Below are 14,947 nucleotides of genomic sequence, written 5' to 3' on the forward strand. Positions count from 1 at the left end.
CTGCCGCGTCAGCCACGCGGCTCTGGCTCAGCCCCTGCGGGAGGAGTTCCCCCTGGATGTCACAGGTGAGTCTGGGCTGGAGACCCAGCAAAACACCATGTGCTGAAGGGAGGAGTCGGTGCAGCAGGGCTGAGTCGTCAGGAACGTGGCACAGGCTGCACGGCTACTGCATCGGGGTACAGTATCCATGGCATTTTACAACCCGGGCCGGAGCCAAGGGCCCATCACAAACAGCTCCAAAGAGTGACCCGCAGGCCGGGGGTTGTGCGTGTCCTTGCCGTGTGCTGGAACCAGCTCTGCAGACTCAGGAGATGGCTGTGAAGGTCGGGGGCGAGGGGCTGTACGGGGCGAGGTCTGACCTTGTCTCCCTGTCTCCTCCCCATGCAGGGGCGCATGGTTCCGTCCCGGTGCTCGCAGCATTGCTGGGGCTCTCGGTAACACTGGCCGCGGTGACGACAGCCTTAGCCACTTACTTCTGGTGCAGATGGAAAGGTAACTGCTGATGCCATGAGCCACTCGGGGTGACGGGGGCGGGTCCATTAGCCACCACAGGGGGGCCAGAGGATCCCTGAGGGAGCAGCAGGTTGGGGAGAGAGTCCATGAGCCACCGAGCCTGAGCCTCGCCGATGCTATTCACCTTCTCTCTCTGCCTAGGCCGCTGTGTCCCCACCAGCACCGATAGCAAAGTTCCCAACTCCGACTCCAAGGTACCAGGCGGGAAAGTCTCCTGCTCCGTCTCCGAGGTGCTGGGGCCGGCGCGGTGTCTCCTGGAACAGGAGGTGACCCTGAGCTGCGCCATGGAGGGGACGTTCCCCGAGGACACGGCTGTGACGTGGGAGCGGATACACGGAGAGGACAGGACGGTGATCGGGACTGACGGGGTCAGCGAGGCCGGGGAGGGGCCTGAGCTCCAGCCGCTGTTACACCCCCAGCCCCACGGCTGGAGAGCGACACAGGAGAGATCAGGGACCTGCCTCACGGCCTCCCTGAGCTTCACCCCCACGGTGCAGGACGACGGGGCGCGGGTCAGGTGCAGCTTCCACCACGAGGCCAGAGGGATCCGAGAGCAGCGAGAGTCCGGGGAGATCCGGCCGTGGGGTGAGTGTCCCCAGGGCTGTGATGTGTCTTGCTAGGACCCCTCCCCTGAGCCGAGCAGAATCCAGCGAGCGCCCAGGGCATCCAGCAGCCGATGGGCTGTCAGAGCCAGGAGTTCGGGTATGGCTCAGTCACTCCTGGCCCCTGTGCAGGGATTCCCAACCCAGGGCCAGCCAGTGCAGGGAGGGGCGTTGTGTCAGGCCTGGGGGAAGGTCTCTGGTTAAAGGGGGGGATCCCAGGACTGACCCCAGCAGCCTGCGGCCGGGATAAACAGACACTGGGCCCCGGTGCAGACGTCTGTATCTGCCAGTCCTGGGGGGCTCTGGTCACAGCTCAGGACACAGACAGGCAAAGGCCGGGTTCAATGTCTGGGGGTTCCTCTTAACTGTACAACAGAGAACCAGCTCGAGCTGGGACAGCTAGGGCAGCGCTGAGCACAGTGGGAGCTGAGACCCCAGCTGAGGCGGGGGAGACACAGGCAGGGCAGGACATCTGTGGGGAGTGGCAAGGTGCTGGGTAAGGAAAGTCTGGATGAGCCTAGGCAGCCTTGTGAGCTGATGGCTGTGTCTAGTCAGCAGGGTGGGAAGGCGAGGAGAGTAGAAGATGAGTGTCCCTGGACCTTACCTGTTAGCTGGGTGGAGAATTGTGACAGGGAAGGAAACGTGCCTGTGTCTGTCAGGGGTATTGACTTGCCTGTGGAGGGAGCTACCCTGATCTCCAAGCAGTTGTCTGTGACCAGCCTTGTGTGCTGGGACCAGGGGAAAGAGATCCCAAGCTGTGGGTCTGGGAAAGGAGAAAGTGTGTCCGGCTCTTCTTTGTCTGTGGAGCAGACAGAAGGGGCCTTTCAGCCTGTGATGGTTGAGGGTCGTGCAGTTGTCTCAGAGCTGGTTCTGGATTCATCTAAAGCCTAGGACGGGAATGGTCCTAAGTTTGTGTCTGCTCGGGAGAATGGCCCTGTAACTAGGTCGCATCCAGTTACTGTCTATGTAAAATCCCAGAGCCCAGACAATTCTGGTGCTTGTATTTTGCCTGTTGCTAGTGTGTTGTTGGGAAAAGGTGTCACAACTCTGTCTAATCAGGGTGAGATCCTAGCCAGGGCACAAGGAGAGCATGAAGTCTGTAAGTTTGCCTGAAAGGGGATTGTGTAGGAATCCGCCGGATGGGCCAGAGGTAATTTTGGATGTAAGGGAGACCCAGAAAGAGTCTGTTGTTGCTCAGGAAAGTGTTCCTCTAGAGCAAGCCCTAGGTGAAGAGGGTAAGAGCAGAATTTCTGTGAGGGGTGAATTGTTGCATAGAAAAGCCCTAGGGAAAGGAATCCTCAGGGAGTCTTTGCAAGCAGTTTATTGCAACTGAAGGGTGTGAAAGGGATTTAATCAAGAAAGTTTCAGTTCCTAACAGCCAGAAATTTTCTTGTTCTGAATAGGAGTCCTTGTGGCACTTTAGAGACTAACCAATTTATTTGAGCATAAGCTTTCATGAGCTACAGCTCACTTCATCGGATGCATGCAAAGCTGTTAAGAAAGTTAAACAGTCTTATAACCAAGTGGCTATGTTTGGCCAGCTTGTTGGGGAGAAGACCCAATCCCAGTTTGACCCCCTGGGGTTTTGGGGTGGCCAAAGGGCACGGACCACATAAACCTTCCCACATGCAGCCTGCGAGTGCTATTGACCACCCCCGACCTAAGGGAGGGCGTGAAACTGGAAGGGCCTGGTGTAACTCCTACCAAGGAATGGGAGAGATGCTGGGGCATCCCTGGGAATGTTGGTGGCTTCGAACTTCCCCAGGTCACCGGCTAAAGTGACCCTGCTCAGTTCGATCTCGAAGGGGGAGAGATGTGACGAAGTGGGACTGTTCTTAATGGTTCCTCTGAATAGTGTGGGGGTGCCTCAGTTTCCCCTATGAAGTTCTTAAGTCTCTAGGTGGTGGGATAAGGGTGTATGATCATTGCAGAGCCCTAGAGGGCAGGTGTGTGCAGGGGTCTGGACACAGACAATGGCCAACACCCTGTTTCCTGGCCACTGATGGCCTGGGCCCTTCCCCCCTGCAAGGTGAGAGCTAAAGGGTTGGAGAACAAAGGAATCCGGTGACCTCCTGGCCCAGGAAAGGGGAAAGCCCAGAGGAGGAGGGGCTGGAGAGAGTTTCAGTTTGGGGCTGGCTGGGACATGGAGTGAAGGGCAGACGTGGTTGTCTGGCTCACTGCCTCCCAAAATGGACCCAGCTGAGGGGTCCTGTTCTCTGCACCTACAAGCTCTGTGTTAGACCATGTTCCTGTCGTCTAATAAACCTCTGTTTTACTGTCTGGCTGAGAGTCACGTCTGACTGCGGAGTTGGGGGGCAGGACCCTCTGGCTTCCCCAGGACCCCGCCTGGGCGGACTGGCTGTGGGAAGCGCAGGGAGGAGCAGAGGAGGCTGAAGGCTCCAAGGTCAGACCCAGGAAGGTGGAGCCGGGTGAGCTGTGTGTCCTGCAGACAGGCTGCTCCCTGAGAGGAGACTCCCCCAGAGTCCTGCCTGGCTTCGTGGGGAGCAGTTCCAGAGCATCGCCCAGGGACTCTGTGACAAGCCCCCACCCAGTAATTCAGGAAAACCAAACCCCACCCCTGGGTGCCTCTATGAGGGAATATTTCCCCACTGGCAAGCACTGAGAGTGTCTGACAAACAAACCCTCATTACAAGGGAGAGGGAACTCACCATTCATTTGGTAAAACACCACAACAAGGAGTCCAAAGTCTCCAAACCCTATGCAAACACCACACCACAGATTGCTGGGTGGTGTCCTTTGCAAGGCGGGAAACTGAGGGAATGTTAAATATAAAGGGTGAATGTCCCTGTAACATGCTGCTCCCCCTTTCTCTCCATGACACCCCACTCATGGTTTGTTGTCCAAGAGCAGCAACATCCCAGAGTCCAGGGTGGGATTGCTTCTACCCCGGGGGGCTGGTTGGGTGAATCCTCCACCTCTGCCCCCTGTTCTGAGGTTCCTTCCCCTAGCCCAGCGCTTACAGTTCAGTTGCAGGGATCGGCAGATGCCAACTACAGCGGGGAAGAACCACGACTCCCATCACATCAGTTCTAGCTTCAAAAAGGGAGCAAACAGGCCAAACCCTTCAAATCCTGCTAATCTGATCCAACTCCCCAAAGTCTTTCCTTTCCATTCGGCATAATTCTCTCCCGCTCACAGAGTGGGTCCTGTCAGGTGGCCCCCTGTCCCCTTAGGAGACATTACGCATAGCTCTGCTGCCCTGTGCTCACAATCAGCCTGACAACACTTCAATGCCCCACAGCCCAGACTAAAGTGAAGTGTAACCCACAGCAGCCCGAACGGGTCACTGTGGCAGAGTAGGGGCGTCTGTGGAAATACGGCCTGATCCGGGGTCTCGTGCCCCAGTTCATCGCCAGCTGGCAGAGCAGAGCTGACTCAGACCCTGTGTCCACACACAGGCCTGTATGTCACTGAGCGCATCGCAGGGTCTCCAGCCATTCTAAGGAGAGTGAACCAGACACGCAGAGCAGAGTAACTCTTCGGGAAGGGGGTTCACCTCCAGGGGATCCTTCTTGGGCTAAAACCCCAGCCCCATTCTCACTGCTGTCTGCCCCCAGCCCGGCCACAGGTGTCCGGGATCCAGGTGTTACCGGAGTGGGAGCCCCGGGAGGAGGTGCCGTTTGCCGTCCAGATCCAGAACTTTTACCCCAGGGGGATTCACCGGATCCAGTGGAGCTGTGATGGGAAAGCCTGGGAAAAGTGTGAACCAACCGACTGCAGGCAGAACCCGGATCTCACGTTCAGCGAGACCAGCGTCTGCAGAATCCCCAGTGACCAAATCACCCGTCCGGAATTTACAGTCACCGTGTCCGTTCAGCAAAGCCCCCAAGAGCCCCCGATAGAGAGAGAGATCAGAGCCGGGGACACAGGTGAGGGGGACTCCCTGGGGGCGGACGGGGAATGAGCAGGAATCGCTGCCCTCCGCGGGGTCCCTGAGGGATGAATGAGGTTTGGGAGCTAATATTCCTCGTCCCCCTTTCCGTCTGGAGACGCCGATGGGTCGGGGTGTAACAGTGTCACACCCGGGGGTGATTTTATGGGATAACAGCCCCACGGAGGGGTCAGATCTCTCCTGTCTGAACTGAGGGGGGAGAAGCCCCCGCCAGACCCCGTATCCCCGTTACGGGGCCTGTAACTGTCCTGGATGTTTCATTCCCCAGGTCTCCTGCGGCCCCCGGAGGTGTCGGAAATCTCCCAACCCGAGTCCGTGACGGCGGGGGAGGAAATCACCCTGAGCTGCCGCATGGCGGGGCATTTCCCTGGGGTGCTGTGTGTGACCTGGCTCAGCAAGCAGATATCACGTACAAGCTCTCGATTTGAGGAACAGGACAAGAGAGTCACCCTGGTTCCTCTAGAAAACTCTCCCGTGTACAGAATCGAGCCCGGAGCTCCCTGCACGCAGGATGGGAAAAGCTTCCAGCAGGAGACGAGACTCCGCTTCACCCCCTCGGTGCAGAGAGACCAGGGGGCAGAGTATGTCTGCCGGGTGGGACACGGTGCCCTACGGACCCCCCTGGAGAGACGCAGCGGGGAGCTGCAGGTGACAGGTCAGTTTCTAAGGTCCCTTTTCCAACGAGCTCAGCTCCCAGTTTTGGCACCAAAGTAAGTGGCAAGATTTCCAGGAGACCTCGGCATATTGGTGCCGAGCACTGGGGAATGTGGCCCTGTGCCAGAAGCGATGGAAGCTCCCTAAAAGTGTGGGGGCCATGGGGACCCGAATTGTGACCTTGCCCCCCTGCACCGTCCCTTTCCCCCGAGTCCCTGCCCTCGCTTCCATGCTTGCCCTGAGATCCTACCCCCGCGCCGCCTTTTCCTCCCAAGGCCTCGCCCCCCCACTCGCTCATCTCCACCCCTTCCCCCCCATCGCTCACCCTTACAGTGGACATAGCTTCCCCACCTTTAAAAGTGATGGGGCCATGGCTCCCTGGCCCCCTCCTCTTCTGGTGCCCCTGCCCTGGGCTTCTTTGACCATCTGTCACGGAGTCCCCTGGCGATGCTCTGGAACTGCTCCCTGTGAAGCCAGTCAGGACTCAGGGGAAGTCTCCTCTCGGGGAGCAGCCTGTCTGCAGGACACACAGCTCACCCGGCTCCCACCTTCCTGGCTCTGACCTCGGAGCATTCAGCCTCCTCTGCCCCTCCGGGCGCTTCCCACAGCGAGTCCGCCCAGGCGGGGTCCTGGGGCAGCCAGAGGGTCCTGCCCCCCAACTCCGCAGTCAGACGGGACTCTCAGCCAGCCAGTAAAACAGAGGTTTATTAGACGACAGGAACATGGTCTAACACAGAGCTTGTACGGGCAGAGAACAGGACCCCTCAGCTGGGTCCATTTTGGGGGGCCATGAGCCAGACAACCCCATCTGCACTTCACTCCACTCCCCGGCCAGCCCCAAACTGAAACTCTCTCCAGCCCCTCCTCCTCTGGGCTTTGTCCCTTTCCCTGGGCCAGGAGGTCACCTGATTCCTTTGTTCTCCAACACTTTAGCTCTCACCTTGAAGGGGGGAAGGGCCCAGGCCATCAGTGGCCAGGAGACAGAGTGTCGGCCATTTATGTACCCTGGCCCTTTGCTCTGCAACAATTACACCCCCTTATCCCACCCCCTAGAGACTTAAGAAATGCCTAGGGGAAACTGAGGCACACCCACACTATTCAGAGGAAACATTAAGAACAGTCCCACTTCGTCACACCATCTGATGCCACATCTGTGCTGGCTCATTTGTGTGTGCAGGGAAGTGGGTTTGTGTAATGCCTGCAGGCAGAGGGGTTGTGACCTCAGCACACTGACTGACCACCACCGGCAGGGCAGTTGTGGCCTCCACCCACTCCTGACCCCTCTCCCGGGTAACCCCAGCACCCCTGAGGTTGTGGGTGTCACAGGAGTCGTTCAGAGGAGCTCTCGCTGAGTGAGGGGAGGGCCTGGCAGAGGCTGCTGGGGACACGGGGCCTGGGGCCAGGTCAGACCAGATGGTGATGGGGAGCGTGTGTCAGATTTCCAGGTGCCGTAACTATAACGTGCAATTTCCACATGGTCTAGTCCCACAGGCCCCAGTTCTGTGCGAGATCTCCCCGTCAGAGGCCCTGGCCCCCGGGAAGCAGGTAACACTGAGCTGCCAAATAGCCAGGTTCTACCCCAAGGCGCTGAGCGTGACCTGGTACCGACAGAAAAGAGGAGAGCCGGAGTTCCGGTGCTTAGACACTCTGGGCACCCACAAGATTGTCACCCCAGACCCCACAGCCGCGCCAGACGGGAAATCCTACAGCGTGACGTCCCAGCTCCGCTTCACCCCCTCGGTGCCCGAGGACCACGGGGCAGAGTACCTGTGTTCCGTGGAACATCAAACCCTGCAGGAGCCTGAAGGAAAATCCACTGGGCCGCTGGAGCTCCGAGGTACGAGCGAGCGGGACCGGGCAGGGCCGCGCTGACGCTGGGGTTGCTGTGGCTGAGGAGGTCTCTGCTCTCAGGCACCTGGAGCATCCAGACAAAGCGTCGCTTTGGGCTGAGCCTCCTCCGGCCGGTTCCCGGCATGTGGGGCGGGTCCTGGAACGTTTGGGGACTTGCCCGTGGGCTGCTCGCAGGGTCCCCCCGTGCTGGGGAAAGAGGGTTGTCAGGTCTGGAGAGAATTGATGGGCGGGTGCAGCAGCCCCTCTGTTTAAAACGGGGTTCAGTTTTCCACTTGAGGCGGGGACTCACCCTGATTGTTTCGCAGGAGGAGAACAGTGTGTCCTCCCCAAACTCACAGCCCAGGGTCTGAGGGCAGAGGAGGAATTTTCTAGGGAATTTCAACGAAATCTGGGATCTGGTTCGGGAATGGGACCTCTGAGAAGGTTTTACCTAAAGCATCCGACCTTTGCTGACACTGTTTGCTAATAACAGCTGGGTCTGTCTCCTTCCCACGCTGCCATGACTAAACCCCACTGACAACCAGCGGCGAAGGGACAGGCGAAGACATTAAGCTGTAATTAAGCTAAGCGATGAATGGTGTACCCAGTCCTTGCTCTTATGGGCACAACTGGCCCTTGCCCAGGGGAGCTGCTGCTCCCCACACCTTGCCGTGGGGCTCACGCCACCTCCTGGGGTTGAAGCTACTCAAACCCTCAGCAGGGATGGTCCCTTTTCCAGTAGCGAGGGCGCCCTCAGTAAAGATGGCTGCTGTCTCCTGTTGCTTCAATGGGACTGACTCTACTGGCTGCCCTCAGGAAAGATGGCCGACCACATGAAAATGAGGCTGCCCGTCCCAAAGATGGCCACCATCTCCCATGGTTTCCATACACCAGTAGCCAGGCTGCCCTCACAGGAGAGCCCACCGCCCCTCCTCCCCCCGGCGTGCTCCTTGGCTGGAAAACGGGGCAGGAAATTGTGAGGCGACATCTGTGCCGTGAGCCCCAATGAGGCCACAAGATCCATCGCAGGAGTGAAGGTGGCCGGCCAGGGTTATTGCCCATGAAGCACGGTCCTAGTGCCCGGCTCAGCGGTTACAGGGGCACGAACACACGTGTGCCCGTCACAACGGACTAGCTCAGGGAATGGCGGGACTTTCCATTCCCCACTCAGCTGGCCAAGGACACCCCCTCTGAGACCCCTCTGTATACACCGATACAAACACGATACGCGTCGCCCCTCGGACCTAGTTAGTTCCCACCCGTCGCCTTGTACACGTTGGTTCGGTCAAACCATCTCTATCCCTCACCCCGTCAGCCTGACCTTATCTTTAGGAGGGGTCAGTGTGTTCTCGTTACCTTTGGGGGGCTGCTGGTGAGCGGGAGAGCGGGGGGGAGGGGAGGAGCTGTTGGGGGGCTGCTGGTGAGCGGGAGGGCGGGGGGAGGGGAGGAGCTGATGGGGGGCTGCTGGTGAGCGGGAGGGCGGGGGGAGGGGAGGAGCTGATGGGGGGCTGCTGGTGAGTGGGAGGGCAGGGGGGAGGGGAGGAGCTGATGGGGGGCTGCTGGTGAGCGGGAGGGCGGGGGGGAGGGGAGGAGCTGATGGGGGGCTGCTGGTGAGCGGGAGGGCGGGGGGAGGGGAGGAGCTGATGGGGGGCTGCTGGTGAGCGGGAGGGCGGGGGGAGGGGAGGAGCTGATGGGGGGCTGCTGGTGAGCGAGGGGGGTGGGGGGAAGTGAAGGAGCTGATGGGGGCTGTCACGGAGTCCCTGGGCGATGCTCTGGAACTGCTCCCCATGAAGCCAGTCAGGACTCTGGGGCAGTCGCCTTCCTGTGAGCAGCCTGTCTGCAGGACACACAGCTCACCCGGCTTCCACCTTCCTGGGTCTGACCTCGGAGCATTCAGCCTCCTCTGCCCCTCCGGGTGCTTCCCACAGCCAGTCCGCCCAGGCGGGTCCTGGGGAAGCCAGAGGGTCCTGCCCCCCAACTCCGCAGTCAGACGGGACTCTCAGCCAGCCAGTAAAACAGAAGGTTTATTAGACGACAGGAACATGGTCTAACACAGAGCTTGTAGGTGCAGAGAACAGGACCCCTCAGCTGGGTCCATTTTGGGGGGCAGTGAGCCAGACAACTACATCTGCACTTTACTCCATGTCCCCAGCCAGCCCCAAACTGAAACCCCCCCCAGCCCCTCCTCCCCTGGGCTTTGTCCCTGTCCCGGGCCAGGAGGTCACCGAATTCCTTTGTTCTCCAGCCCTTTAGCTCTCACCTTGCAGGGGGGAAGGGCCCAGGCCATCAGTTGCCAGGAAACAGGGTGTCGGCCATTCTCTGTGTCCAGACCCCTGCACACACCTGCCCTCTAGGGCTCTGCAATGATCATACACCCTTACCCCACCCCCTAGAGACTTAAGAACTGCCTAGGGGAAACTGAGGCACCCCCACACTATTCAGAGGAACCATTAAGAACAGTCCCACTTCGTCACAGGGAGCTGCTGATGGGTGCTCAGCATCCACCATTTTTTTCCATGGGGGCTGCAGCCCCAGAGCCCCCTCGGAGTTGGCGCCTATGTGCCCAGTACATGGCCTGGCAGCCTGAGAGCTCTCTGTCCCGAGGCGTAACACAGGCCTTGCTGACTCATGAGGTGTAGTCCCCGGCTCCGGTCTGTCCCCACCCGCCCCTTCCCCAGCGGGGTCTGACTCAGTTCTCCGGGCAGACACGTTACAGCTCTCCCCCTGACCAGCCCCTGCTCTCACTGACGCTCCTGCTGTCTCCCTGCAGCCCGGCCACAGGTGTCCGAGATCCAGGTGTTACCGCACTGGGAGCCCCGGGAGGAGGTGCCGTTTGCTGTCCAGATCCAGAACTTTTACCCCAGGGAGATTCACCGGATCCAGTGGAGCTGGGACGGGCCAGGGAGCGGGAGAGACGAGACCCCAGAAATCAGCCAGAACCCGGATCTCACGTTCAGCGCGACCAGCGTCTGGAGAATCCCCAGCCGGGGACTGAACCGTCCGGAGCTCAGAGTCCGAGTGTCCGTTCAGCAAAGCCCCCGAGAGCCCCCGATCGAGAGAGAGATCAGAGCCGGGGACACAGGTGAGGGGGCTCCTTGGGGTCGGACGGGGAATGAGCAGGAATCGCTGCCCCCGCAGGGTCCCTGAGGGATGGATGAGGTTTGGGAGCTAATATTCCTCGTCCCCCTTTCCGGCTGGAGACGCCGATGGGTCGGGGTGTAACAGTGTCACACCCGGGGGTGATTTTATGGGATAACAGCCCCACGGAAGGGTCAGATCTCTCCCGCCCCCCCAGGGAGGGGGAAGCAGCCCTCACCAGGCCCCATCTCCCCCTTGCGGGGCCTGTAACTGTCTCTGGATGTTTCATTCCCCAGGTCTCCTGCGGCCCCCGGAGGTGTCGGAAATCTCCCAACCTGAGTCCGTGACGGCGGGGGAGGAAATCACCCTGAGCTGCCGCATGGCGGGGCATTTCCCTGGGGTGCTGTGTGTGACCTGGCTCAGGAGGAACACGGGGGCTGGGGCGGCTGTTCGTATACTGAACTCGGCTGAGTACAGAATCGAGCCCGGAGCTCCCCGCACACAGGATGGGAAAAGCTTCCAGCAGGAGACGAGACTCCGCTTCACCCCCTCGGTGCAGAGAGACCAGGGAGCAGAGTACGTCTGCCGGGTGGGACACGTCATCCTACGGACCCCAGTGGAGAGACGCAGCAGGGAGCTGCAGGTCACAGGTCTGATCTTTCCTCTTGAAAAGCCTGAAACTCGTACAGGATGTTAGGAATTTCCCAACTGGAGCAGGCCAGGGCCCCTCTAGTGCAGCAGCTCCCCCCTGACAGCGGCCAGGGCAGCTGCCCCAGAGGACAGGACAAACCCCTGCCGTCGGGGGCTACAGGCTAACGCAGGTGGTTACCCCAGCCGGTGGGGACTCAACATGGTGTGTTGCACACACGCACCCCTTGTGAGAGCGCTTCCTGGCTGTACCTTTCCTGGCTGTTGTGTGGGTGACCCACTTCCCTGGGCCCCGTGTGCTCTAAGCCTCCAGAGTCTGACCAGAGTCCAGCCACAGCCCAGGGCTTGGGCTCTCTAAGCCTACTTGTGGGGTGCAGATCCTCTGCCTTGCACCCCCTCCTGAGAGCTCTGACCCTGTGCTCTCGCTGCCTAGCCCCTGGGATCAGTGATGCCCCCCAAACCCCACTTCCTCCCCCGTATCTCAAACACGCCGTCGCCAGAACTCCCGCTGGGTGGGCGCTCTGGGGTTACAGTTTCCCTCTGAAGCAGCATAACAGGGCGGCTTGCCTTGGGCTGGGGGGGAAGCTCTCCAGGCAGGGGGCCTGGCAGAGACCCTGGCCAAGAAGCAGGGCAGAGTCTGACAGACACACCCTTGGGGAGGAGGGGGCTTGGCCCAGCTGAGAGGGGTATAAAGACTGTAGGAGTTTGTGCTTTGTTTTTCAAATGCTTTGGGCTGCTGGGGGAGAGACTGACCTGGGGTTGGGGCTGAGGGGCCTGGAAGACTAAATAAATGGGATCCCTTGTGGGGCTTGTTTGAACATCTGTTTGAACTGGGTGAGTTCTTAAAGGGGCCCCGAAGAGGGGGAAACTGAGGCAGGAGATGCAGCATGACTCCTCACCACGCGGGGACACCCAGGAGACAGCTGTCCACACTCCAAGGGACAAGCGATAGTGAAAGCAAGGGCACACAGATTTGCACACTCCATATTTAGCAGCGTGAGAAACACAGATCTAGACCAAAGCAATAAACCGTACATGTGTTTCCCTGCCTCAGTTTCCTCACCACTCTGGAGCATTCCTTGGGCTGGCGTCAGAGTCCTCAGGGGGCATGTGGGATGGTTTTTCCTCTGAATCCTGGAGTCTTCTCTAGCCCCACTAGCCGTCTCTAGCCCTAGCTGGTCTATGCCCATCCTCTCTCCTGCTCAAAGCTGCCTCTTCCTGTCCCAGTGAGTCTCCTGAGTTTTTACATCCCATCAAAAACCCCTGGTTCCTTTGTTTTCCTGCCGGTGATTTCCCACTCTCTCCACTTCCCCAGCCCCCCTGAAGAGAGGTAGGATGAAACTGGCTCTTCTAGGCTTGAGCGTACCTTAGGGAAGGGCTGGAAGGACTGACGCAGACCAGAGCCCTTGGGGAGGTGGGGAGGAGGGGTGATGCCTGGTAAGTTGATTAGCCCACGTGTAGATTCTTTGGTTGTTTTAATGTGTTTTCTCTCGAATGCTTTTACCTCCAGAATAAAGGGGCCGGCGTAGAAGGGCTGGGTGGTACCTGGCCTGCACCAGTTACCGTCTCTGAGGAGAAAAGCAAAGCAGAGCCGCTGGTGGCCAGGCAGTCTGACTCTCCTGGGGAGCTCACGGCGTAGGCAGGGTGCTGGGCAGCCTGGAAATACGCCGGTCAGGAGGGAGAGCCATGCAGATCCCCACCCAAGAGAGGTGACGGCTGAGAGCGGGTGCTGTTGCTGGACCACGATGGGGGACACAGGTGAACTGGGACATACATGGTGGCTGGGCAGCCCACCGGGAGAAAAGTATAAACTCAGGGACACTGGCATCACCACGGCACCTCTCCTCCCCTGCCCCCTCACTGAAGGCAACAGGGTCATTTGAAAGACAAAGAAACATTTGAACTGGGGGGGGGTCCTGTCACGGAGTCCCTGGGCGATGCTCTGGAACTGCTCCCTACGAAGCCGGTCAGGACTCTGGGGAAGTCTCCTTTCTGGGAACAGCCTGTCTGCAGGACACACAGCTCACCCGGCTCCACCTTCCTGGGTCTGACCTCGGAGCATTCAGCATCCTCTGCCCCTCCGTGCGCTTCCCACAGCAAGTCAGCTCAGGCAGGGCTCCTGGGGAAGCCAGAGGGTCCTGCACCCCAACTTCGCAGTCAGACGTGACTCTCAGCCAGACAGTAAAACAGAGGTTTATTAGATGACAGGAACATGGTCTAAAACAGAGCTTGCAGGTGCAGAGAACGAGACCCCTCGGCTGGGTCCATTTTGGGGGGCAGTGAGTCAGACAACCAGGTCTGCAGTTCACTCCATGTCCCAGCCAGCCCCAAACTGAAACTCCCTCCAGCCCCTCCTCCCCTGGGCTTTGTTCCTTTCCCAGGCCAGGAGGTCACCTGATTCCTTTGTTCTCCAACCCTTTAGCTCTCACCTTGCAGGGGGGAAGGGCCCAGGTCATCAGTTGCCAGGAAACAGGGTGTCGGCCATTCTCTGTGTCCAGACCCCTGCACACACCTGCCCTCTAGGGCTCTGCAATGATCATACACCCTTACCCCACCCCCTAGATACTTAAGAACTGCATAGGGGAAACTGAGGCACCCCCACACTATTCAGAGGAACCATTAAGAACAGTCCCACTTCGTCACATCTCTCCCCCCTTCGAGATCGAACTGAGCGGGGTCACTTTAGCCGGTGACCTGGGGAAGTTCGAAGCCACCAACGTTCCCATGGATGCCCCAGCATCTCTGCCAGTCCTTGGTAGGAGTTGCACCAGGCCCTTCCAGTTTCATGCCCTCCCTTAGGTCGCGGGTGGTCGATAGCACTCGCAGGCCGCATGTGGGAAGGTTTCTGCGGCCCGTGCCCTTTGGCCACCCCAAAACCCCAGGGGGTCAAACTGGGATTGGGTCTTCTCCCCAACAAGCTGGCCAAACACAGCCACTTGGTTATAAGACTGTTTAACTTTCTTAACAGCTTTCACTTCATCTGAGACCTTCTCAAAGCTATCCACACTGGGTCTTTCAACAGGACAGTCGGTGGATCCATTCACAACAGAAAATTTCTGGCTGTTAGGAACTGAAACTTTCTTGATTAAATCACTTTCACACCCTTCAGTTGCAGTAAACTGCTTGCAAAGACTCCATGAGGATTCCTTTCCCTAGGGCCTTTCTATGCAACAATTCACCCCTCACAGAAATTCTGCCCTTACCCTCTTTACCTAGGGCTTGCTCTAGAGGAACACTTTCCTGAGCAACAACAGACTCTTTCTGGGTCTCCCTTACATCCAGAATCACCTCTGGCCCGTCCGGTGGATTCCTACACAATCCCCTTTCAGGCAAACTTACAGACTTCCCAGATAAAAGGTCAGAAGCATTCTCCTTCCCTTTGCCACACACAAGTTCAGGAATCTTTTCCTTCTTGCTACAGGTTTCCACACCCTCAGCAGGTAACACAATCACTTCACCTTCATGCTCTCCTTGTGCCCTGGCTAGGATCTCACCCTGATTAGACAGAGTTGTGACACCCTTTCCCAGCCACACACTAGCAACAGGCAAAATACAAGCACCAGAATTGTCTGGGCTCTGGGATTTTACATAGACAGTAACTGGATGCGACCTAGTTACAGGGCCATTCTCCCGAGCAGACACAAACTTAGGACCCTTCCCTTCCTGGGCTTTAGCTGAATCCAGAACCAGCTCTGAGACAACTGCACGA

General features: G+C 58.8%; 1 protein-coding gene across 1 annotated transcript; it reads left to right on the forward strand.

The window, feature by feature from the left end:
• Positions 1-7,095: 7,095 nt before the first annotated feature.
• On the forward strand, positions 7,096-13,253 carry LOC141988385 (uncharacterized). The gene is made up of 4 exons (XM_074954156.1): positions 7,096-7,519; positions 10,283-10,594; positions 10,887-11,240; positions 12,749-13,253. The coding sequence occupies exons 1-4, from the start codon at positions 7,096-7,098 to the stop codon at positions 12,751-12,753; spliced, it is 1,095 nt and encodes a 364-aa protein (XP_074810257.1). The 3' UTR covers positions 12,754-13,253.
• Positions 13,254-14,947: the final 1,694 nt, after the last annotated feature.

This window comes from Natator depressus, chromosome 6 (assembly GCF_965152275.1).
Source record: "Natator depressus isolate rNatDep1 chromosome 6, rNatDep2.hap1, whole genome shotgun sequence".
Taxonomy (NCBI): domain Eukaryota; kingdom Metazoa; phylum Chordata; order Testudines; family Cheloniidae; genus Natator; species Natator depressus.